The 24,336-nt window shown below is 38.7% G+C and overlaps 1 protein-coding gene and 1 pseudogene across 1 annotated transcript; one reads left to right on the top strand and one right to left on the bottom strand.

The window, feature by feature from the left end:
- Positions 1 to 730: 730 nt before the first annotated feature.
- On the top strand, positions 731 to 10,798 carry LOC147571732 (EF-hand calcium-binding domain-containing protein 13-like). Its single transcript, XM_086696115.1, has 3 exons — positions 731 to 799; positions 6,450 to 6,593; positions 10,272 to 10,798. Exons 1-3 carry the CDS (start codon positions 736 to 738, stop codon positions 10,403 to 10,405), a joined length of 342 nt encoding a protein of 113 aa, XP_086552241.1. The 5' UTR covers positions 731 to 735; the 3' UTR covers positions 10,406 to 10,798.
- Positions 10,799 to 12,519: 1,721 nt separating this feature from the next.
- Positions 12,520 to 12,646, bottom strand: LOC147571733 (U4 spliceosomal RNA; annotated as a pseudogene).
- Between the last annotated feature and the right edge of the window lie 11,690 nt (positions 12,647 to 24,336).

Genomic DNA, 24,336 nt, shown 5'->3' on the forward strand with positions numbered 1-24,336 from the left:
AAGGCAGATTTTAAGTTTCCAGGAAGAGCTTTTGTATTGGAGAAGTTGTTTTATCATTAAGTAAGAACCATCCACAACAGAAGTTCAGCTGAGGAGAGGGCAGAGGCAACATTTTGGGGAAAGACTGACTTGGGAATATATTAGAAATGAATTCTTAGAACCTGAGCAAAATTTCTTAGCTAAGGCAAATGGGAAAGAAGATTAAAAAAAAAAAAAAATCTAAGGTGTAGGTAGGTGCTACTAAAATTATTGAGCCCTTTCATGTTGCTTATCAGGATTGGTAGGATCACTGTGGAGGGTGTATATCTAAAAATAGGTAGTTAATTGGATCAGCTGATAGTAATGGGGACACTTGGGTCTGTCAGGATTGGTCAGTATTGTCAAGGTGTCTTAATGGATAGCATTTTGACTGGGTTTTCATGATGGTATGAAATAGACTCCTTAAGTTTCTCATGGTCCATCTATATGGTCACCTTTCCTTTTTCCTATATCTATCAAAAATTGAGGACCTAGCTCAGTCCATTGCACTTTATAATAGGTGTTTAAAAATTATTGAGTAATTATCAAAATGAAACGAACTGACCTAATTCAGAGACAGGATATGAAAGGAGAAATAGAATTACGATGAAGTGAAGAAGTAGTTTTTTTTCATAGTTGTATGAAACTATGAATTTACCTTTTATGCAAAAATATAAAGAATGCATGATCTAAAGTCTTTATTTTACAGGAAATGGAATGGTGAAGTTAGATGACTTTATGAGCGCTCTCTCCAAGGAGCAAAGTCTCCCTGAATGTGATGGTAGGTAGGAAATTTATTTTAAAATGATTTGGAGGAAAGAAGTGGTTAGGTTGAAAAGAGGTTCAACTGAACCGAGTTTGCTTTTTGGGTAGGTACTTAATAGTTCTGAAATTCTCAGGCAAGCCATGAAAACTTGATGTATTAGGGTAGTGATAGCTAACTTGCTTCCCTCACAGAATTGTTAGATGGATTTTAAAAACTGTAAAGTACTACACAAATGTAGAGTAAGGTAATGAGGAATTCCAATAGGGGATTAGCCCCATTTTTAGCAATGGATGGGTGATTTGATTTTTAATTTTTTTATAAGGAACTTGTTTGAATGAAATACTGGTTGTGTTTCCCTTGTTTTAGAACATTTCTAAAAAAAATTGTATTAAGCTATAATTTACATACATAAAACTCACTCACGCACTAATTTTCATGAAATGTATAGAGTCATACAATCAACACCACAATCAGTTTGTTAAAAATTTTTGCTTGCAATGATTTTGGGTTTTTATGCAAATAATTAAATATTTTTCAGCAAGATTAACATGAGAAATGAAAGATACTAAGCCTTGGTGTTTTTATTTCCTTTTGTTTATTCATATGCTGAAAAGGAAAGATAAGCTTTTTGTGTCTTCCCAAAGGATTTCTCAGATAGAGAAAAATTAATCCAAAGGAAGAGATTTTTTCTCTCATACTTACATGAAGTCTCATGTTAAAAACTACATTATTGTGGCGCCTAGGTGGCTCAGTCAGTTAAGTGTCCGACTCTTGGTTTCGGCTCCGGTCATGATCTCACAGTTTGTGAGTTCAAGCCCTGTGTTGGACTTCTTGTGGACAACACAGGGCCTGCTTGGGATTCTCTCTTTCTCTCTCCGCCCCTACCCTGTGTGCTCTCTCTCTCTCAAAATAAATAAACTTAAAAAAAAAGCTACATTATAATTTGTCATGAATTGCTTAAGTGGTGTTCTTAAAGACACTATTAGCAAATTTCTTGAGTGCTTTACCTTGTAATCATTCATTCACGAACTCAGTCACCGTTTCATTGCTGTTTTGTGAAGTAGTGTCTTGGTTGTAGCCGACTCCTCCCTCCCATTTCCCCCATTATACTGTTTTTAAAATTTATTTTATTTTAACGTTTTATTTATTTAAATAATCTCTACACCCCACATGGGGCTCAGACTCACAACCCCAAGATCAATTGTCTCATGCTCTTTGGACTGAGCCAGCCAGGTGCCCCTAAAATTTATTTTTAATGGTGGTATCTGACACGTAACATAAAATTTGCCATCTTAACCATTTGTAACTGTACAGTTCAAGAACATTAGGGTTAAGTATATTCACACGGCTGTACAACGAATCTCTAGAACTTTTTCACCTTGCAACACTGAAACTCTATACCCAGTGAACAACAACTACCCATCTGTGCCTCTCCAGCTTCTGACGACCATCATTCTACTTCCTGTTTCTGTGAATTTGCCTACTCCAGATACTTGACTGGAATCATATAGTATTTGTCTTTATGAATGAATGGCTTATTTCACTTATCATAATGCCCTCAGGATTCATCCATGTTGTAGCACGTGTCAGATTTTTCTTTCCTTTTCGTGCTAATATCACATTGCATGTATATGCCACATTCTGTTTGTCCATTCACCCGTTAATAGACACCCTCTTGGCAATTGTGAGTAGTGCTGCTGTGAATGTGGGTATGCAAATACCTCTTTGAGCCCCTGCTTTCAATTCTTTGGGATATATAATCAGAAGTGGACACAATCCAGGTCTGTAACATTTCCTTCACTCCTAAAATTCTCTTGTGCCCATTTACCGTTAATCTCTACCTCCATTCCCAGGCGACCACTGATTTGCTTTCTGTTTCCATAAAGTTGCCTTTTTTTTTTTTTTTTTAACATTCAATATAAATGAAATCATAAAACATGTGGTCTTTTGTGCCTGACTTCACTTTTTTGAGGCTAATTCATGTTGTCGTATGTATCAGTGGTTTGTTCCTTTGTATGGTTAAATAAGTCCATATTACATTTTATAGGTATGTTCCCTTTTGTTGATGGTTCACCAGCTTATGACATTTGCTTATTTGCAGTTTGGGACTGGTATGCATAATGTTGAAATTAACATTTGCATTGCAGTCTTTCTGTGGACATGTTTCCATGTCTTTTGGGTAGATTCCTAGGAGAATAATTGCTAGTGTGTATGGTAAATTTATGTTTTACTTTTAAAGAAATTACCAAACTGTTTTCCAAAGTGGCTCTACCATTTTCATTCTCACCAGCAATGTGTAAGGATTCTGGTTTCTTCCTATCCGCCACATGTAGGTATTATCTTTTTGTTTATAATCATTATAATAATTGTGTAGCGGAATTTCATTATGGTTCTAATTTTGCATTTCCCTAATGACTGATAATGTCAAATTTATTTGCACATGCTTCCCAGCTGTTCATATATCTTTGGTGAAATAGATATTCAAATCTTTGGCCCGCATTTAGAATTCCATTTTGATTCATCTATAGTGTTTCGGAGTATATCTCTCTGTATACCTTTTAAAGTTGTTGCTTCAGGTATATATACATAACTTATCACACTCTATTGGTGTCATCATTTTGCCAGTTCAAGTGAAATACAGAAGCCTTATCTCCATATACATCCCTCCCTCCTTCCTTTATGATATAATTATCTTAAATATTTCCTTACATATATTTAAAACCACATCAGGTGGTATTACTTTTACTTCAACCATCAGACTTGATTAAAAAATTCAAGAGAAGGAAAGCCTACTATATTTACCCATATTTTGACTTACCATTTTCTTTTTTCCTTCTTGATATTCCAGAGTTTTTTTTGTTTTATCCTTTGTTTTCTGTTTAAGAACTTCCTTTATCCATTCTTAGGTCTACTGACAACCAATTCTTTTAGTTTCCTCTCATCTGAGAACATCTTGATTTCCTCTTCCTTCCTCAAGAATAGTTTTTCTGAATATGGGATTTTACGTTGATAGTTCTTTACGTTCAGCACTTGAAAAATATTGTGTCACTTATTTCTGGCTTCCATGGTTTCTGCTGGAAATCCTGTCATTCAAATTGGTTTTCTTTCCCTAAAGTGTTTTTCTTAGGCTGCTTTCAAAATGTTCCCTTGTCTTTAGTTTTCAGAAGTTTAATTATGATGGATCTTGACATGGATTTCTTTGGATTTATCCTGTTTGAGGTCCACTTTTGTCTTGGATCTGTAGGTTAATGTCTCTTGATAAAAATTTGGGAAGTGTGCAGGCATTATTTCTTTGAGTGCCTTTTTAAGTCTCTTTCTCTTCTTCTGGGACTCTGATGGACACAAATGTTAGATCATTTTTATATTCCTACAGGTCTCTGGAACTGTTCGTTTTTTCTTCAGTTTATTTTCTCAGTGTTGTTCATCGGATGATTTCAGTTGCTGTCAATTCATTGATTCTTACCTTTCTCTCCTCCTTTCAGCTGTTGAGTCCATCCACTGAACTTTTAATTTCAGTCATCATATTTTTTAGTCATTAAATTTCCATTTGGACTTTCTGTGTTGGTGTTTGTGCAAGAGAAAAAGCAGGCAGCTGTCCCAGTCCTCACATACTGTCCCTATACAGGAGAAGACCCCCACCCATCGGCCCAGCCTGATAGGCCCTAGGCCTCTACCACCTTTTTCCTTCCCCAGGCTCTAGGACTGACGAGATAAGCTGATGGTTCTTTGGGACGCCCTGAAAAAGTTGACGTGCTGGATAAACTCTTTACCTCTCCAGGAGGAAACTAAGAGCTGGGAATTTTAATCTCATCCTGTGCTGAACAGAGGGGAGGATCACTGCCTTCTACCAGCCCAAGCCATCGCTTTATTCTACCCCAAATACTAGACTGTGCTAGACCCATCAGAGCTCCAAGGCTGGCAAAACAGAAGCCAATCTTCTGGGGAGGCATTTTGGAAAAGCTGAATTTCTGGATATGTGGACCAAACTCTTCTTCCCCTTGGGTGAAGCTGGGAGCTAGAGTCTTTTTTTTTTTTTTTTTTTTTTTGGATCCTATGGTGCTGCATTGGAGGCAGCACTTGTGGGAGGGTGTCCCAAATGTCTGTACCAGCTTCAGTACGTCTTGTTTTGCATTCTCCTGGGATACAAGAGCCTGTCAGTTAGTTTCTAATTTATCACAAAAGGAATTTATTTTTTAATTTCTGCTGAATCAGTGTGTTTGTGGGGAGAAGAAGGGTCCAGGGCGTCCTACTTAACCATCTTACTGACATCACTCACAAGCTGTTTACTTTAAAAAAAAAAAAATTTAATGTTTATTTCTATTTGAGAGAGAGAGACAGAGAACGAGAGTGGGAGAGGGGCAGAGAGAGACGGAGACAGAATCTGAAGGTTTCAGGCTCTGCGCTGTCAGCACAGTGCTCAACACAGAGCTTAAACCCATGAGTCATGAGATCGTGACCTGAGCTGATGTCAGGTGCCCAACCAACTGAGCCACCCAGGTGCCCCATCAGCTATTTACTTTTAAGTGAGAATTTTTTTCTTCTAAAAAGTCCTTTCACAAGATAGTATCATATATCTTGTTCTACATATTTATACATAAAAATTACCTTTTTAAGAATCATTTTAAGAATCATCTAATTCAGACATCATTTTGATCATTTCTTTGTTTAGTAATCCATAATGACGTCCAGTGACTGCCTAAAGTCGATTAACTCCTGATAATGGCTTTAATGCCCTCCACTGCCCAGCTTCCTCGCTTTACCTATCCTGATCTTCTATTAGAGAAAATCTATTTGAGTTTAGTTTGTTCCAAAATTGACACAAAAACACACCCGCATGCATACCTGTCGACCCCCTTAATAATTCTATGTGTTTGTAAGTTATTTTAAGAAAATTTTATTGCGTAGGCACCTGGGTGGCTCAGTTGATTGAGGGTCCACTTTGGCTCAGGTCATGATCTCGCCGTTCCTGAGTTTGAGCCCCATGTCTGGCTCTGTGTTGACAGCCTGGAGCCTGCTTCAGATTCTGTGTCTCCCTCTCTCTCTGCCCCTCCCCGACTCATGCTGTGCCTTTCTCTCTCTCTCAAAAATAAACATTAAAGCTTTCATTGCAGTAAAAATTTGTTTAAATTTAATGGAGGGAATACTGCCCAAATTTGTGAAGCATATATTCCAAAGTATCATAAAAAGACATGTGGGATAGTTATTTCCAAGTGATAATATTTATGTATACAGAAGATAAAAGATTAACCAGGGACTGAGCCATGTATTGCTACAAAACCTTACCCCAATTCATTATTCAGGACTGAAAGTTTTCTACTTATTTCTGTATCTGCTACCGAGAAACAGACTACTAAGAAAGTTTAAATTGTTAGAAAATTAAATGGGGAAATTGTATAATATTTTTGTTCCTATGCACTTAAATTGCAATTAAATTGGCACTTCCTTCGATACAGAGATGATAGCAAAGTAGAATATATTTTTGGCTCTCATTTTGTACTTTGTTGGTTTTCAGTATTAAAGATCTGGTAATTCTTTTCACATATAACATTTCTGAAGTTATTTTCTATGCTTGTTTATTTAGTGTTAGAACTAAAATTCATCTTACTATTGGTGTTTTCTTTTTGACTTATATTTAATACTCATTAGCATACTGCTTTATTTTCAGTGTTGACTGATGTCATTAAAGCCATTGATAAAATTAAAGATGAAAATATTGATTATGAGGATATGAATACTTGTCTTCAGCATTTTGGAGGTTACCTTTCTAAGCCAGAATTTGAGAAGATCGCAGAGTTGACTGAAGCTGACAGTAAGTGAAAACTGGGTTGACACATGTGAAAAGATGGTCACTTTGCGATTTTTTTTCCCTCAGAATAATGACTTTATTTTTTTGATTAGAAAAAAGTCCATTAAAATGAAGTCAATACAGAAAAATGCTCAAAAGTACAACAAAACATACAAAATCCCATGATCCAGAAATATCCAGTATTAACAGTCTTTCCAGACACTTTTTTCCTACAGGCAAAAGTACAAACAAAAAGAAAGTAGAGTTTATGGTTTTGCTTTCTGACAAGGAAGAGGTCAGGACAAAAGTCGTTAAATGGGACAAACGACTCTTTATTATGCCAAAGCCTATAATTCATAAGGAAGGTACTAGTTTTGAGTATCTATACCCTTATAACTTAGCAGCATCTTTTCTAAAGAGAAAGGGTGGTTGTGAGATAGACAAGTGTGTGGGGCTATAGATGAAATAAGAATGGCCATGAAGAGTATGTGAAGAGTACAGGAAGAGTATGTGAACTTTTGTTACAATATATTTCTTCTTTTGCGTGTATTAACATTTTTCCATAATGAAAAGCAAAAAAGGAATAGAACAAATGTAAGTTATGTGCCTTACGTGAGAAAATGATAAGACTTTGTTAAAAGACATTATAGAATACCTAAATAAATTGGAATATATCCCATATTAATGGACTCAGAGACCCCCAAGTCTGCCAATTCTCATAATTAGTTTACTTATCTAAAGCAATTCTAATAAAACCCTGACTTTTTGATGAATTAATTCTAATATTGGTATGCATAAACAAAGATCAAGAGTAGCTAAAACACTCTTGAGGAAGAAAAACGTGGATAGGGTGTGTGAGTGGTGTTGGAGGGATCTTGCTACCCTGGATATTAAGACTCATTATAAAGTTACAGTAAGTAAAACAGTGTGAAAATGGCACAGGGATAGAGAAATTGATAGGACAGGATAAGTAACTTCCAAATATATCTACACACATATAAGGAAACATATATAATGAGGTGGCAGATTACTGGGGGGGAGGGGAAGCACCAGTTAATAAATGGTGCTGGAATAATTAATTATTCAAATGTAAAAAATAGAATTGGATCCCTACCTATGTATCATATTCAGTAATGCTTTCCAGATACGAACACTAAAATTCTCGTTAGAGAAAGAAGAAAAATTTTCTGACTTGGAGTTACAAGGAATTATTTTTAAGATACAAAATCACTAACCAGAAAAGATTTATACATTTGACTACATTAAAAATAAGAACTTCTCTTTATTAAAAGGTAATACAAACAGAATGAAAATACAAGCCACAAATGGAGCAAAGATTATTATTAAAAAAAATTTTTTTAATGTTTATTTATTTTTGAGAGAGAGAGAGGTGCAGAGTATGAGTGGGGGAGGAGCAGAGAGAGAGGGAGACAGAATCTGAAGCAGGCTCCAGGCTCCCAGCTGTCAGCACAGAGTCCTAAGCGGGGCTTGAACTCATGAATTGCGAGATCATGACCTGAGCCAAAGTTGGATGCTTAGCCGACTGGGCCACCCAGGCATTCCAGAGTAAAGATTATCTGTAACACTCATAACAGCGAAAGATCATTGTGGAGAATAAATAGGAAACCCCTATAAATTAACAACCCAAGAGAAAAATGGCCAAATTACAAGAACAGCCATTGCCAGATGAAGCAACGTAAGTTGCTAATAATCATATGAAGTCTTTTTATACATCATAGTAATCAGGGAAATGCAGAATTTAGGTCACAATGAAATACCTTTTGATGCTGACCAAATTGGCAAAAATTAAGGTCTGTTAATTTAATTGTTGGTAAATAAGGCAAAAGTGGTAAAAGAACTTTGAAAAACATTATGTAGTATTCTGTAAGGTTTTCATACTTCATGGCTTAGAAAATCCATTTTTTAGTGATACATCCCAGAAAATCTCTGCACTGATGTGCAAGGAGACATGTTAAAAATGCTCATAGCAGCTCTGATCTTAATAGAAGAAGGAAGGAAGGAAGGAAGGAAGGAAGGATGGAAGGAAGGAAGGAAGGAAGGAAGGAAGGAAGGAAAAGGAAGGAAGGAAGGAAGGAAGGAAAAGGAAGGAAGGAAGGAAAGAATGAACAAAAAGAAACAACATGATCGGTGATAGAATGTATAAATAAATTGTGGTATTTACCACTGATGCATGATGAAATACTGATAATGTGTACATTAGTGAAAATGAACTATAGCAATATACTATATGGATGGTTCTTGGAAATATAATATTGAATGAAAAAAGCAAGTCTAGATTGCTATAGTGTGATAATTTTTATAGAGCTGTAAAACAAAATTAAGGAATATTTTGTTTATCCTGTGTAAAATTATATGTAAAAAAGCAAGACCTTGGTTAATTTTAAAAAATTCAGCAATGTTCTCTCTGTAAAGAAGCAGTAGAATAGAATGGGGGAAGCACAGAAGCAGATGCAGTGGTGTTAATAATGTTCTTCAACTGTGAGGGAGAGGAAGGGGGAAAAACGTTACGGAGAGGGAGTGAGGCAAACCATAAGGGACTCTTAAATACTGAGAACAAACTGAGGGTTGATGGGGGTGGGGGAGAGGGGAAAGTGGCTGATGGGCATTGAGGAGGGCACTTGTTGGGATGAGTACTGGGTGTTGTATGGAAACCAATTTGACAATAAACTATATTAAAAAAATAATAAAAATAAAAAGTAATTTTGTCCTTAAAACAATAATGTTCTTCAAATGGGAGGCGGGTTCAGTGGTTCAGCTAAAACATTTGTGTATCAAATAGACATTATCAAAAATAGGGAATCTATTGCTTTAGAAAGTTATATGTTCCTGTTAGTGGATGTAAATCTTCATTAACTCTAACATTCCCCTAGGATTTTTCAAAGTCTCATTTTTTTCAAGTCTTTAAATATTTGGTTAAGAATACAAAGTAATTTGGTGCTCCTTAAAGTAAACTTCTCAAAGATTCTTTATCTTGGAAATAGGCAATAGGCTGTGCCTTATCTTTTATAGATTAGAATTGGAATTTGATGTTTTTAGTGGGATAAACAAAGGAGTAGTGTTATCAAAAGCTCATCCTATTTATATAAAACCTGTATATGCGGCCTTAGAAAATTCTTAGACATCTTTATCCATTCTAATATTGGGATATTATATATAATCAAGGAAAGACATTTTCTAAGTATAGAATGACTATTAAAACGTTTAATAGTTTCAAAAGTATACTGGAATAAAGATAACAATGTGAATGGTAGCCTGAGGTGGGAGAAACCAGAGGTCAAGAAAACTCACTTCTAATCTCTGATCTCGTATTTCCTTTTGTGACCTGGGGAAAAAAAATCATGATATCATGTCTAAGTATTTTTTAAAATGTATAAAACAATACACTAATCCTTTACCGACATATCTTTGAGTTGTTGTCAGGCCAAGACAAGATAATGTAAGTTAAAATTACAAATGTTGTGCGCTTGTAACTAGAAGGATTTTGATTAACTTTCCTGGCATTTTTCAGTTTTACTTTCTCCTTGTGTGTTGAATTGCTTTTTCCTCTTAGAACCGTATATTTTGAGTGGTATTAGCTGATGGCTATAATCATGTTATCTCCCTATAATTTATTTTACATAATTCAATAGTTGTCATAATTAACATTTGAAGATATTGAAGAAAATATTCTTTTCTCCTTAGAAACGAAAAAAGTGAATTTTAAAGGTTTCATTGATACAATGATGACCAATACGGAACGCTTCTCTGAAAAATTATGTAAGAACATCACATTTTGTGCTTTCATTTACTTTTTCAAGTTTATTTATTTATTTTGAGAGACAGAGAAAGAGCAGGGGCAGGGCAGAGAGAGAGAAAGGGAGAGAGAGAGAATCCCAAGAAGACTCCACACTGTCAGTACAGAGCCCAGTGCACAGCTCGATCTCACAAACCATGAGATCGTGACCTGAGCGGAACTCAAGAGTTGGACACACTTACCCGACTGAGCCACCCACCCCAACATATGTTGTGCTTTTAGTGGACCAACTGGTGTGACAAACTTTAGAAGAGTGTAGTAGACTAAAAGAGGCAGTCATCCTGTAGGTCGTCAGCCAAACAGATGCCTGGCTTACTGCTGATGTTTGGTTTCAATCTTCTCTGTTCATGATTTCTAAATCTCGAGCACTTCCACGTGCAAATGAATTGAAAGTTTTTACGAGCTTACTGTTTATCCTCACACTTACTGTAAAGAGCTAGAACCGTGTATATAAAATTCCTTTTTGGAAGATGTAAAATGTCTTCCCAATTTGGGGAAGTGATGCCATCTAGTGACTAGCGCTGGGTACTCACATGCAAAATTTCCTCTTTCATTTGTTTATATATTTTTTTCCATCTTCCAATTTATTCAGTAATATTTACTGAGCCATTGTTATATATGCTTTCTGTTAAGCTGATGAGCTGTTAAGATGAGAAAGACAGTCTTGGCCACTCAGAAGCTCACTGTAAAGAAATATAAGGTCCTATATGTATATTTTAAATGGAGTGAAGTTAGTTTAGAAATTGAAGCTAAAAGTAGCATTTTGTTATTTTGTGCTTAGCTATTGGGTAATAGTGCATTTTAAGTAACAGTTATTTTACCTTACACTAGAAATCAATTTAATTTGCTTTCTATACAAGGTGGAACATAATAGATTAATTGGATGAAGAGATTATTTGCATGGTTAGTCACTTCATTTATCCTAGGAATTTTAGTTTCATGGAAATAAAAAGTTTTTGTTTTTGTTTTTAAACATTTTTATTATTTTTGAGAGACAGAGAGAGAGAGAGCACGAGCCGGGGAGGGGCAGAAAGAGACAGAAACACAGAATCTAAGCAGACTCTAGGCTCCGAGCTGTCAGCACAGAGCCCGACGTGGGGCTCGAACTCACAAACAGCGAGGTCATGACCCAAGCCGAAGTAGGATGCTTAACCAACTGATCCACCCAGGCACTCTGAGTTAAAAAGTTTTATTAGCACAGAGTTGTATAGTATATTATCTTACTCGTATCTAGAGTTAAATTTCCTTTCTTGTTGTTAAATATTGCACATTTATATTCACTGCTTTCCTTTTTTCTTCATCTGGCTGCTCATTTCTTCACCAGACAGCTTATTGGTTCTGTATACCTCATTGGGACCTTCCATCCATTTATCCCTCAACTTCGTCCTTACCCACCAGTCTCCCTGTTTTCACTTTTCTTCCTTATCCACTTGAAAATCTCTGGTCTGTGTACCTCGAATACCCTAAAGTCTTCAGTACCCTAAAGTGCCCTTTGGTTGCACCTGTCTGACAAAACTCCCAACCCTGGCTTCTCCTCGTGGCTGACATCATTTCTAGAGAAAATCATATAGCTCAGCAGATTGAACACTTTGAAATCTTGACCATCAGTGTCTGGTGGCCCTCAGCACTACCTAGGAATTATGTGATTCCCACCCTCTCCCAGTTAGTTTATTCTTTTACTCTCTGAAATAACTAATTAACAATCTCCATTCTCTCAAACTTCCATTCCTACTCCAACCTTAGCCCTTCTCACATTTAGCAGATAACTTAGCCTTTATAAGGAAAATAGAAGCCTGTCACTATTTTGAGGACGTTAAGGTATTTCCCAATATTTTCTCCTAAAAGTTCTTAAGTTTTTCTTTTTCATAGTTAAGTCTTTAATTCACCTGAAATTGATTTTTATGTTTAGAGTGAAATTGGGATCCAATTTAGTTTTTTTCCATAAAGATATTAGCTGGTGACCGTTTTATATTAATTCTTTGAGATTTACGTATTGTATAAATTGATTTGGAACCTGACACTCACACATGATGGCCTTGGGATTTAGGTTATCATTGGAGATTTTATTCCTTCTATCCATACCTCTGGCAGAGAACAGCCTTTCTTCTTGAATTCCTAAAAAGGTGACTAAAGTGTTTTTATTAATAATTTTCAGATGGAAAGATTTTCCGGGGCCCTGTCTTTTTTGGGAAAAGTTTTCAATTAGCAATAATCGCGCCTCGGATAAACCTCATTGGCTATGATACTGCCACTGTGCAAAGCTGGGCCCTGTCTTTTGTTTGTTTGTTTGTTTGTTTTGTATTAAGATTTTTTTTAATGTTTGTTTATTTTTGAGAGAGCAAGGGACAAAGTGCGAGCAGCGGATAGGCAGAGAGAGAGGGAGACACACAATCCGAAAGAGGCTCCAGGTTCTGAGCTGTCAGCACAGAGCCCAATGGGGGACTCGAACTCACAAACTGAGAGATCGTGACCTGAGTTGAAGTCGACGCTTAACTGACTGAGCCACCCAGGCCCTGGTTTTAAGTAGGCATCTCAATTATAATTCTAGACTTGTCTGTACCAAGTAATAACAATAATACTTATTATCTTACTCACATTTATTGAGGGTTTACTGTGTGCCAGTACTGTTTTAAATGTTTTATTTATTAACTCATTTAATTCTCACATCAACTCTATTATTTTTATTTTATGGATGGGAAAACCACGGCACAGAGGTTAAAGAAGTCACATAGCTAGTATGTGGTAGAATTAAGATTAGAACTCGGGTAGAGTGGTGCCTGGTTGGTTCAGTCAGTTGAGTGTCCGACTCTTGATTTTAGCTCAGGTCGTGACCGCAGCGTTGTGAGATGGAGCCCCACATCAGGCTCTGTGCTGGGCATGGATCCTGCTTAAGATTCTATCTTGAGAGGCCCTGTGTCAGCTTGGCAGAGTGGTGCCACCCCAGAACCGGGTGTGTGGAGTGGGATCCTTTAAGATGTTGGGGTTTGAATCCCAGCTGAGCGCCTGGGAGGTGCAGGAGACTGTGGAGCGGGACAAACTGACCAGCTCGTGCCTGTGCTGTGCTGTGAGGGCTGCCTGAACAGGGTGGTTTGGTCTAGGGAGGAGAAACTGCCATGATGCCATTTTCCTCCAATCACCAACATGGTGGGGCTTCAGGGAACAGGACAGCAGGCCCCCAGGGGAGGTTGGACTGCTTACACCAAACCCTGCCTCACCATGCCTGGCAGCTGCATATCTGCTGGAGGGAGAATTGCCACTTACCCAACCAGAGGGTCCCTCCTCCAGACCAGCACAACCGCTGGCTCCAGGGCACCTTCGGACAACGGTCCGGCAGTTTCTCATTTTCTGATTTGATTTTTGGTGATACCTATTTTCTTTTCTTGTCTTTTCTCCTCCTTCTTCTTCCTTCCCTTCTCTATTCTGGTTGTTAAGTTGTGTAAGCAGGCATTTTTAATCTATGCATTTTACACCTCTTCTGTATCTCTTCCTCTAGATTAAGCCGTATAGTTTCTCTGATTCTCTGTCCGCTCAATTTTTTTCCTCTTTCCCTGCCCCTGTCATTTCCCTCTTTCTATGGGATAAGGCTTCTTCCACCCCCTCCCCTTTTTAGTTTTTTCCAGGGTTACTTCAATGAACAAATCGAAGCACGCCTGGTGGAAGGTCCACACCACCAGTGCGAGTAGGGGTATAAAGCAACCAGAGTCACAACAACAGAGAGCATGCGACACACTCCAAAAACACCTCCTGAAGGGTCAGGCCCTGGATAGTATATGACCCCTTTTTAACACAGTAGTACTCACAGGGGCAGGACACATAACAAACTATTAAAACACGTAAAAGACAGAAAACTAGACAAAATGACTAGACAGAAGAATTCTCAAAAATTCTAGGAAGAAATGACAGCCAGAAAAATTGCTCAAAACAGATATAAACAATATATCTAAACAAGAATTTGGAATAATCGTCATAAGACTAGGAGCTGGGCTTGAAAAAAACTATAGAAGACAGCAGAGAATCTATTGCTGCAGAGATCAAGGACACAAGAGATAGTCATGATGAATTAAAAAATGCAGTAAATGAGATGCAAAATAAACTAGATGCAGAGACAGCAAGGATGAAGGAGCAGAGGGAAGAATAAGTGAAATAGAAGATAACATTATGGAAAATGATGAAGCTTAAAAAAGAGAGAGAGAGGAAAATATTAGACCATGAGGGGAGAATTAGAGACCTAAGTGATTCAATGAGATATAATAATATCTGTATCATAGGAGTTCCAGAAGGAGAAGAAAGAGAAAGGGGCAGAAGGTTTATTTCACCAAATTATAGTTGAGAGCTTCCCTAATCTGGGGAAGGAAGCAGACATCCAAGTCCAGGAGGCACAGAGAAATCCCTTCAGAATTAACAGAAACAGGTCAGCCCCAAGGCATATCATAGTGAAATTGGCAAAATACAAAGATAAAGAGAGAATTCTGAAAGCAGCTAGGGACAAATGGGCCTTAACCTACAAGGGCAGACACATAAGGGTAGTAGCAGACCTGTCCACTGAAACTTGGCAGGCCACAAGGGAGTAGCTGGAAATATTCAATGTGCTGAATAGGAAAAATATGCAGCCAGGAATCCTTTATCCATCAAGGCTGTCATTCAGAACGAAAGGAGAGATCAAGGCTTTTCCAGACAAACAAAAACTGAAGGAATTCATGACCACTAAACCAACCCTGCAGGCACTCTGTGAGTGGAATGCTGCAAAGACTACAAAGGCCCAGAGACATTGCCACAATCATGAAACCTACAGATAACACAATGACACTAAATCCATATCTTTCAGTCATAACTCTGAATGTAAATGGGCTAAATGCCTCACTCAAAAGGCATAGGGTATCAAAACGGATAAAAAACCAAGTTCCATCTATATGCTGTCTACAAGAGACTCATTTTAGACCTGAGGACACCTGAAAATTGGAAGTGAGGGGATGGAGAACCATATATCATGCTACTGGAAGTCAAAAGAGAGCTGGAATAGCCATACTTCTATCAGACAAACTAGATTTTAAAGTAAAGACGGTAGCAAATGATAAAGAAGGGCATTATTGTCATAATTAAGGGGTCTATCCATCAAGAAGAGATAACAATCGTAAATGTTTATGCCCCCAACTTGGTAGAACCCAAATTTATAAATTAATCACAAACATAAGCAATCTCACTGATAATAATACGGTAATTGTAGATGACTATTTTTTTTCAATATATGAAATTTATTGTCAACTTGGTTTCCATACAACACCCAGTGCTCATCCCAAAAGGTGCCCTCCTCAGTACCCATCACCCACCCTCCCCTCCCTCCCACCCCCCACCAACCCTCAGTTTGGTCTCAGTTTTTAAGAGTCTCTTAGGCTTTGGCTCTCTCCCACTCTAACCTCTTTTTTTTTTTTTTTTTTTTTTTTTTTCTCCTTCCCCTCCCCCATGGGTTTCTGTTAAGTTTCTTAGGATCCACGTAAGAGTGAAACCATATGGTATCTGTCTTTCTCTGTATGGCTTATTTCACTCAGCATCACACTCTCCAGTTCCATCCACGTTGCTACAAAAGGCCATATTTCATTTTTTCTCATTGTCACGTAGTATTCCATTGTGTATATAAACCACAATTTCTTTATCCATTCATCAGTTGATGGACATTTAGGCTCTTTCCATCATTTGGCTATTGTTGAGAGTGCTGCTATAAACATTGGGGTACAAGTGCCCCTATGCATCAGTACTCCTGTATCCCTTGGGTAAATTCCTAGCAGGTGCTATTGCTGGGTCATAGGGTAGGTCTATTTTTAATTTTTTGAGGAACATCCACACTGTTTTCCAGAGTGGCTGCACCAGTTTGCATTCCCACCAGCAGTGCAAGAGGGTTCCCGTTTCCCCACATCCTCTCCAGCATCTATAGTTTCCTGATTTGTTCATTTTGGCCACTCTGACTGGCGTGAGGTGATATCTGAGTGTGGTTTTGATTTGTATTTCCCTGATGAGGAGTGACGTTGAGCATCTTTGCATGTGCCTGTTGGCCACCCGGATGTCTTCTTTAGAGAAGTGTCTATTCATGTTTTCTGCCCATTTCTTCACTGGGTTATTTGTTTTTCGGGTGTGGAGTTTGGTGACCTCTTTATAGATTTTGGATACTAGCCCTTTGTCCAAATGATATGTCATTTGCAAATATATTTTCCCATTCCGTTGGTTGCCTTTTAGTTTTGTTGGTTGTTTCCTATGCTGTGCAGAAGCTTTTTGTCTTCATAAGGTCCCAGTAGTTCATTTTTGCTTTTAATTCCCTTGCCTTTGGGGATGTGTCGAGTAAGAGATTGCTACGACTGAGGTCAGAGAGGTCTTTTCCTGCTTTCTCCTCTAGGGTTTTGATGGTTTCCTGTCTCCCATTCAGGTCCTTTATCCATTTTGAGTTTATTTTTGTGAATGGTGTGAGAAAGTGGTCTAGTTTCATTCTTCTGCATGTTGCTGTCCAGTTCTCCCAGCACCATTTGTTAAAGAGACTGTCTTTTTTCCATTGGATGTTCTTTCCTGCTTTGTCAAAGATGAGTTGGCCATACGTTTGTGGGTCTAGTTCTGGGGTTTCTATTCTATTCCATTGGTCTATGTGTCTGTTTTTGTGCCAATACCATGCTGTCTTGATGATTATAGCTTTGTAGTAGAGGTTAAAGTCTGGGATTGTGATGCCTCCTGCTTTGGTCTTCTTCTTCAAAATTACTTTGGCTATTCGGGGCCTTTTGTGGTTCCATATGAATTTTAGGATTGCTTGTTCTAGTTTTGAGAAGAATGCTGGTGCAATTTTGATTGGGATTGCATTGAATGTGTAGATAGCTTTGGGTAGTATTGACATTTTGACAATATTTATTCTTCCAATCCATGAGCACGGGATGTTTTTCCATTTCTTTATATCTTCTTCAATTTCCTTCATAAGCTTTCTATAATTTTCAGCTTACAGATCTTTTACATCTTTAGTTAGATTTATCCCTAGGTATTTTATGCTTCTTGGTGCCATTGTGAATGGGATCAGTTTCTTTATTTGTCTTTCTGTTGCTTCATTATTAGTATATAAGAATGCAACTGATTTCTGTACATTGATTTTGTATCCTGCAACTTTGCTGAATTCATGTATCAGTTCTAGCAGACTTTTGGTGGAGTCTATCGGATTTTCCATGTATAATAACATGTCTTCTGCAAAAAGTAAAAGCTTAACTTCATCTTTGCCAATTTTGATGCCTTTGATTTCCTTTTGTTGTCTGATTGCTGATGCTAGAACTTCCAACACTGTGTTAAACAACAGCGGTGAGAGTGGGCATCCCTGTCGTGTTCCTGATCTCAGGGAAAAGGCTCTCAGTTTTTCCCCATTGAGGATGATGTTAGCTGTGGGCTTGTCATAAATAGCTTTGATGATGTTTAAGTATGTTCCTTCTATCCCAACTTTCTCGAGGGTTTTTATTAGGAAAGGATGCTGAATTTTGTCAAATGCCTTTTCTGCATCAATTGACAGGATCATATGGTTGTTATCTTTTCTTTTATTAATGTGATGTATCACATTGATTGATTTGCAAATGTTGAACCAGCCCTGCAGCCAGGAATGAATCCCACTTGATCATGGAGAATAATTCTTTGTAGAAGCTGTTGAATTCAATTTGCTAGTATCTTATTGAGAATTTTTGCATCCATATTCATCAGGGATATTGGCCTATAGTTCTCTTTTATTACTGGGTCTCTGTCTGGTTTAGGAATCAAAGTAATACTGGCTTCATAGAATGAGTCTGGAAGTTTTCCTTCCCTTTCTATTTTTTGGAATAGCTTGAGAAGGATAGGTATTATCTCTGCTTTAAACGTCTGGTAGAACTCCCCTGGGAAGCCATCTGGTCCTGGACTCTTATTTGTTGGGAGATTTTTGATAACTGATTCAATGTCGTCGCTGGTTATGGGTCTGTTCAAGCTTTCTATTTCCTCCTGATTGAGTTTTGGAAGTGTGTGGGTGTTTAGGAATTTGTCCATTTCTTCCAGGTTGTCCAGTTTGTTGGCATATAATTTTTCATAGTATTCCCTGATAATTGCTTGTATCTCTGAGGGATTGGTTGTAATAATTCCATTTTCATTCATGATTTTATCAGTTTGGGTCCTCTCCCTTTTCTTTTTGAGAAGCCTGGCTAGAAGTTTCTCAATTTTGTTTATTTTTTCAAAAAACCAACTCTTGGTTCATTGATCTGCTCTACAGTTTTTTAGATTCTGTATTGTTTATTTCTGCTCTGATCTTTATTATTTCTCTTCTTCTTCTGGGTTTAGGCTGTCATTGCTGTTCTGCTTCTATTTCCTTTAGGTGTGCTGTTAGATTTTGTATTTGGGATTTTTCTTAATTCTTGAGATAGGCCTGGATTCCAATGTATTTTCCTCTCAGGACTGCCTTCGCTGCGTCCCAAAGCGTTTGGATTGTTGTATTTTCATTTTCGCTTGTTTCCATATATTTTTTAATTTCTTCTCTAATTGCCTGGTTGACCCACACATTCTTTAGTAGGGTGTTCTTTAACCTCCATGCTTTTGGAGGTTTTCCAGACTTTTTCCTGTGGTTGATTTCAAGCTTCATAGCATTGTGGTCTGAAAGTATGCATGGTATGATCTCAATTCTTGTATACTTATGAAGGGCTGTTTTGTGACCCAGTATGTGATCTATCTTGGAGAATGTTCCATGTGCACTCGAGAAGAAAGTATATTCTGTTGCTTTGGGATGCAGAGCTCTAAATATATTGGTCAAGTCCATCTGATCCAATGTATCATTCAGGGCCCTTGTTTCTTTATTGACCGTGTGTCTAGATGATCTGTCCATTTCTGTAAGTGGGGTGTTAAAGTCCCCTGCAACTACCACATTCTTATCAATAAGGTTGCTTATGTTTGTGAGTAATTGTTGTATATATTTGGGGGTTCCCATATTTGGCGCATAGACATTTATAATTATTAGCTCTTCCTGATGGATAGACCCTGTAATTATTATATCATGCCCTTCTTCATCTCTTGTTACAGCCTTTATTTTTTTATTTATTTATTTTTTTTAATTTTTTTTTTTCAACGTTTATTTATTTTTGGGACAGAGAGAGACAGAGCATGAACGGGGGAGGAGCAGAGAGAGAGGGAGACACAGAATCGGAAACAGGCTCCAGGCTCTGAGCCGTCAGCCCAGAGCCCGACGCGGGGCTCGAACTCCCGGACCGCGAGATCGTGACCTGGCTGAAGTCGGACGCTTAACCGACTGCGCCACCCAGGCGCCCCTCTTGTTACAGCCTTTAATTTATTTTTTTTCTTTTTTTTTTTTGTTTTTTTTTTTTTTTAATTTTTTTTTTCAACGTTTTTTTTATTTATTTTTGGGACAGAGAGAGACAGAGCATGAACGGGGGAGGGGCAGAGAGAGAGGGAGACACAGAATCGGAAACAGGCTCCAGGCTCTGAGCCATCAGCCCAGAGCCCGACGCGGGGCTCGAACCCACGGACCGCGAGATCGTGACCTGGCTGAAGTCGGACGCTTAACCGACTGTGCCACCCAGGCGCCCCCAGCCTTTAATTTAAAGTCTAGTTTGTCTGATATAAGTATGGCTATTCCAGCTTTCTTTTGACTTCCAGTGGCATGATAAATACTTCTCCATCCCCTCACTCTCAATCTGAAGGTGTCCTCAGGTCTCAAATGAGTCTCTTGTAGAAAGCAAATAGATGGGTCTTGCTTTTTTATCCATTCTGATACCCTATGTCTTTTGGCGCATTTAGTCCATTTACATTCAGTCTTATTATAGAAAGATATGGGTTTAGAGTCATTGTGATGTCTGTAGGTTTCATGCTTGTAGCGATGTCTCTGGTACTTTGTCTCACAGGATCCCCCTTAGGATCTCTTGTAGGGGTGGTTTAGTGGTGACGAATTCCTTCAGTTTTTGTTTGTTTGGGAAGACCTTTATCTCTCCTTCTATTCTAAATGACAGACTTGCTGGATAAAGGATTCTCGGCTGCATATTTTTTCTGTTCATCACATTGAAGATCTCCTGCCATTCCTTTCTGGCCTGCCAAGTTTCAGAAGAGAGATCGGTCACGAGTCTTATAGGTCTCCCTCTATATGTTAGAGCACGTTTATCCCTCGCTGCTTTCAGAATTTTCTCTTTATCCTTGTATTTTGCCAGTTTCACGATGATATGTCATGTAGAAGATCGATTCAAGTTACGTCTGAAGGGACTTCTCTGTGCCTCTTGGATTTCAATGCCCTTTTCCTTCCCCAGATCAGGGAAGTTCTCAGCTATGATTTCTTCAAGTACACCTTCAGCACCTTTCCCTCTCTCTTCCTCCTCTGGAATACCAATTATGCGTAGATTATTTCTCTTTAGTGCATCACTTAGTTCTCTAGTTTTCTCCTCATACTCCTGGATTTTTTTTATCTTTTTCTCAGCTCTCTCTTTTTCCATAATTTTATCTTCTAGTGCACCTATTCTCTCCTCTGCCTCTTCAATCCGAGCCGTGGTTGTTTCCCTTTTATTTTGCAGCTTATTTATAGCATTTTTTAGCTCCTCCTGGCTGTTCCTTAGTCCCTTGATCTCTGTAGCAATAGATTCTCTGCTGTCCTCTATACTGTTTTCAAGCCCAGCAATTAATTTTATGACTATTATTGTATATTCACTTTCTGTTATATTGTTTAAATCCTTTTTGATCAGTTCATTAGCTGTTGTTATTTCCTGGAGATTCTTTTGAGGGGAATTCTTCCGTTTGGTCATTTTGGACAGTCCCTGGAGTGGTGCGGGACTGCAGGGCACTTCCCCTGTGCTGTCTCGAATAACTTGCGTTGGTGGGTGGGGCCGCAGTCAGACCTGATGTCTGCCCCCAGCCCACTGCTGGGGCCACAGTCAGACTGGTGTGTACCTTCTCTTCCCCTCTCCTAGGGGCAGGATTCACTGTGGGGTGGCGTGGCCCGTCTGGGCTACTTGCACACTGCCAGGCTTATGGTGCTGGGGATCTGGCGTATTAGCTGCGGTGGATCGGCAAGGTGCACAGGGGCAGGAGGGGCAGGCTTCGCTCGCTTATCCTTCTGTGATCAGCTTTGGGAGGGGCCCTGCGGCACCGGGAGGGAGTCAGATCCGCCTCCGGTGGGATGGATCTGCAGTAGCACAACGTTGGATGTTTGCGCAGTGCAAGCAAGTTCCCTGGCAGGAACTGGTTCCCTTTGGGATTTTGGCTGGGGGATGGGCAAGGGAGATGGCACTGGCGAGCGCCTTTGTTCCCCACCAAGCTGAGCTTTGTTGTCCGGGGCTCAACAACTCTCGCTCCCATTGTCCTCCAGCCTTCCCGCTCTCTGAGCAGAGCTGTTAACTTAACTTATAACCTTCCAGATGTTAAGTCCTGCTTGCCGTCCGAACACACTCCGTCCGGCCCCTCTGCTTTTGCAAGCCAGACTCGGGGCCTCTGCTTGGCCGACAGGCTGCCCCTCTGCCCCGACTCCCTCCCGCCAGTCTGTAGCATGCACCGCCTCTCCACCCTTCCTACCCTCTTCTGTGGTTCTCTCGTCTACGCTTGGCTCTGGAGAATCCGTTCTGCTAGTCTTCTGGCAGTTTTCTGGGTTATTTAGGCAGGTGTAGGTGGAATCTAAGTGATCAGCAGGATGCGGTGAGCCCAGCGTCCTCCTACGCCACCATCTTCCCTGTAGAGGACTTTCATACTCCACTTACAGTAATGGAGAGATGACCTAGGCAGAAAATTAATAAAGAAACAACGGTCTTGAATGATACACTGGACCAGATGGACTTGACAAATATATTCAGAACTTTTTATCCAAAGCAGCAGAATACACATTCTTCTCGAGTGCACATGGAACATTCTCCAAAATAGATCACATACTGGGTCACAAAGCAACCCTAAATAAATATAAAAGGATTGAGATCATACCATGCATATTTTCAGATCACAATGCTATGAAACTTGAAATCAACCACAAGACAAAATTTGGAAAGCCTCCTAATGCATGGAGGTTAAAGAACATCCTACTAAAGAATCAGTGGGTCAATTAGGCAGTTAAAGAAGAAATTTAAAAATATACGGAAGCAAATGAAAATGAAAATATAACATTCCCAACCCTTTGGGATGCAGCAAAGGCAGTCCTAAGAGGAAAATACACTGCAATCCAGGCCTATCTCAAGAAACAAGAAAAATCCCAAATACAGAATCTACCCTCACACCTAAAGGAACTAGAAGCAGAGCAGCAAAGAAACCCCAAAGCCAGCAGAAGAAGAGAAATAACAAAGATTAGAGCAGAACTAAACAATAGGGAATCCAAAAAAAAAACCCCAAAAAACAAAAAACACAGTAGAACAGATCAATTAATCTAAGAGGTGGCTTTTGGAAACAATACACAAAATTGATAAAACCCTAGCCAGACTTCTCAAAAAGAAAAGAGAGAGAACCCAAATAGATAAAATCACCGATGAAAGAGGAGAGATCACAACCAACACCACAGAAATACAATTATTAGAGAATACTGTGAAAAATTATATGCCAACAAACTGGACAATCTGTAAGAAATTGGACAAATTCCTAGACACCCACACACTACCAAAACTCAAACTGGAAGAAATAGAAAATTTGAACAGACCCACAACCAGTGAAGAAATTGAATCAGTTATCAAAAATATCCCAACAAATGAGTCCCAACAAATGGGCCAGATGGCTACCCAAGGGACTTCTACCAGACATTTAAAGCAGAGTTAGTACCTATTCTTCTCAAGCTGTTCCAAACAATAGAAATGGAAGGAAGGCTTCTGGACTAATTCTATGTAGCCAGCATTACCTTGATTCCCAAACCAGACAGAGACCCCACTAAAAAGGAGAATTACAGGCCAATATCCCCGATGAACATGGATGCAAAAATTCTCAACAAGATACTAGCAAATTGAATTCAACAGTATATTAAAAGAATTATTAACCATGATCAAGTGGGATTCATTCCTGGGCTGCAGGACTGGTTCAGTATTCGCAAATCAATCAATGTGGTATATCACATCGATAGAAGAAAGGATGAGAACAATATGATCCTGTCAGTAGGTGCAGAAAAAGCATCTGACAAAATACAGCATCATTGTGTAAAAACCCTCCAGAAAGTTGGGATAGAAGGAACATATCCTAACATCATCAAATCTACATATGAAAAGCCCAAGCTAATATCATCCTCAATGGGGAAAAACTGAGAGTTTACCCCCTGAGATCAGGAATACAACAGGGATGTCTACTCTCACCACTGTTGTTTAATATAGTGTGGGAAGTCCTAGCCTCAGCAATCAGACAAAAAAAGGAAATAAAAGGCATCCAAATTGGCAAAGAAGTCAAACTTTCATTTTTTGCAGATGACATGATACTCTACATGGAAAACTCAAAAGACTCCACCAAAAAACTTCTAGAACTGATACATGAATTCAGCAAAGTTGCAGGATATAAAACCTATGTACAGAAATTGGTTGCATTTCTATACAGCAAGAATGAAGCAATAGTAAGAGAAATCAAAGAATCGATCCCATTTACATTTGTATCAAGAACCATAAAATACCTAGGAATAAGTTTAACCAAAGAGGTAAAAGATCTGTATGCTAAAAACTGTAGAAAACTTATGAAAGAAATTGAAGAAGACACAAAGAATGGAAAGGCATTCCAGGCTCATGGATTGGAAGAAAAAATATTGTTAAAATGTGGATAGTACCCAAAGCAATCTACACATTCAGTGTAATCCCACTCAAAATTGCACCAGCATTCTTCTCAGAGCTAGAACAAACAATCTTTCAATTTGTAGGGAACCACACAAGACCCCGAATAGCCAAAGTAATGTTGAACAGGAAAACCAAAGTAGGAAGCATCACAATCCCAGACTTCAGCCTCTACTACAAAGCTGTAATCATCAAGACAGTATGGTATTGG

This window comes from Puma concolor, unplaced genomic scaffold (genome assembly GCF_028749965.1).
Source record: "Puma concolor isolate L17-30 unplaced genomic scaffold, mPumCon1.1.hap2 unalloc_scaffold_101, whole genome shotgun sequence".
NCBI lineage: Eukaryota > Metazoa > Chordata > Mammalia > Carnivora > Felidae > Puma > Puma concolor.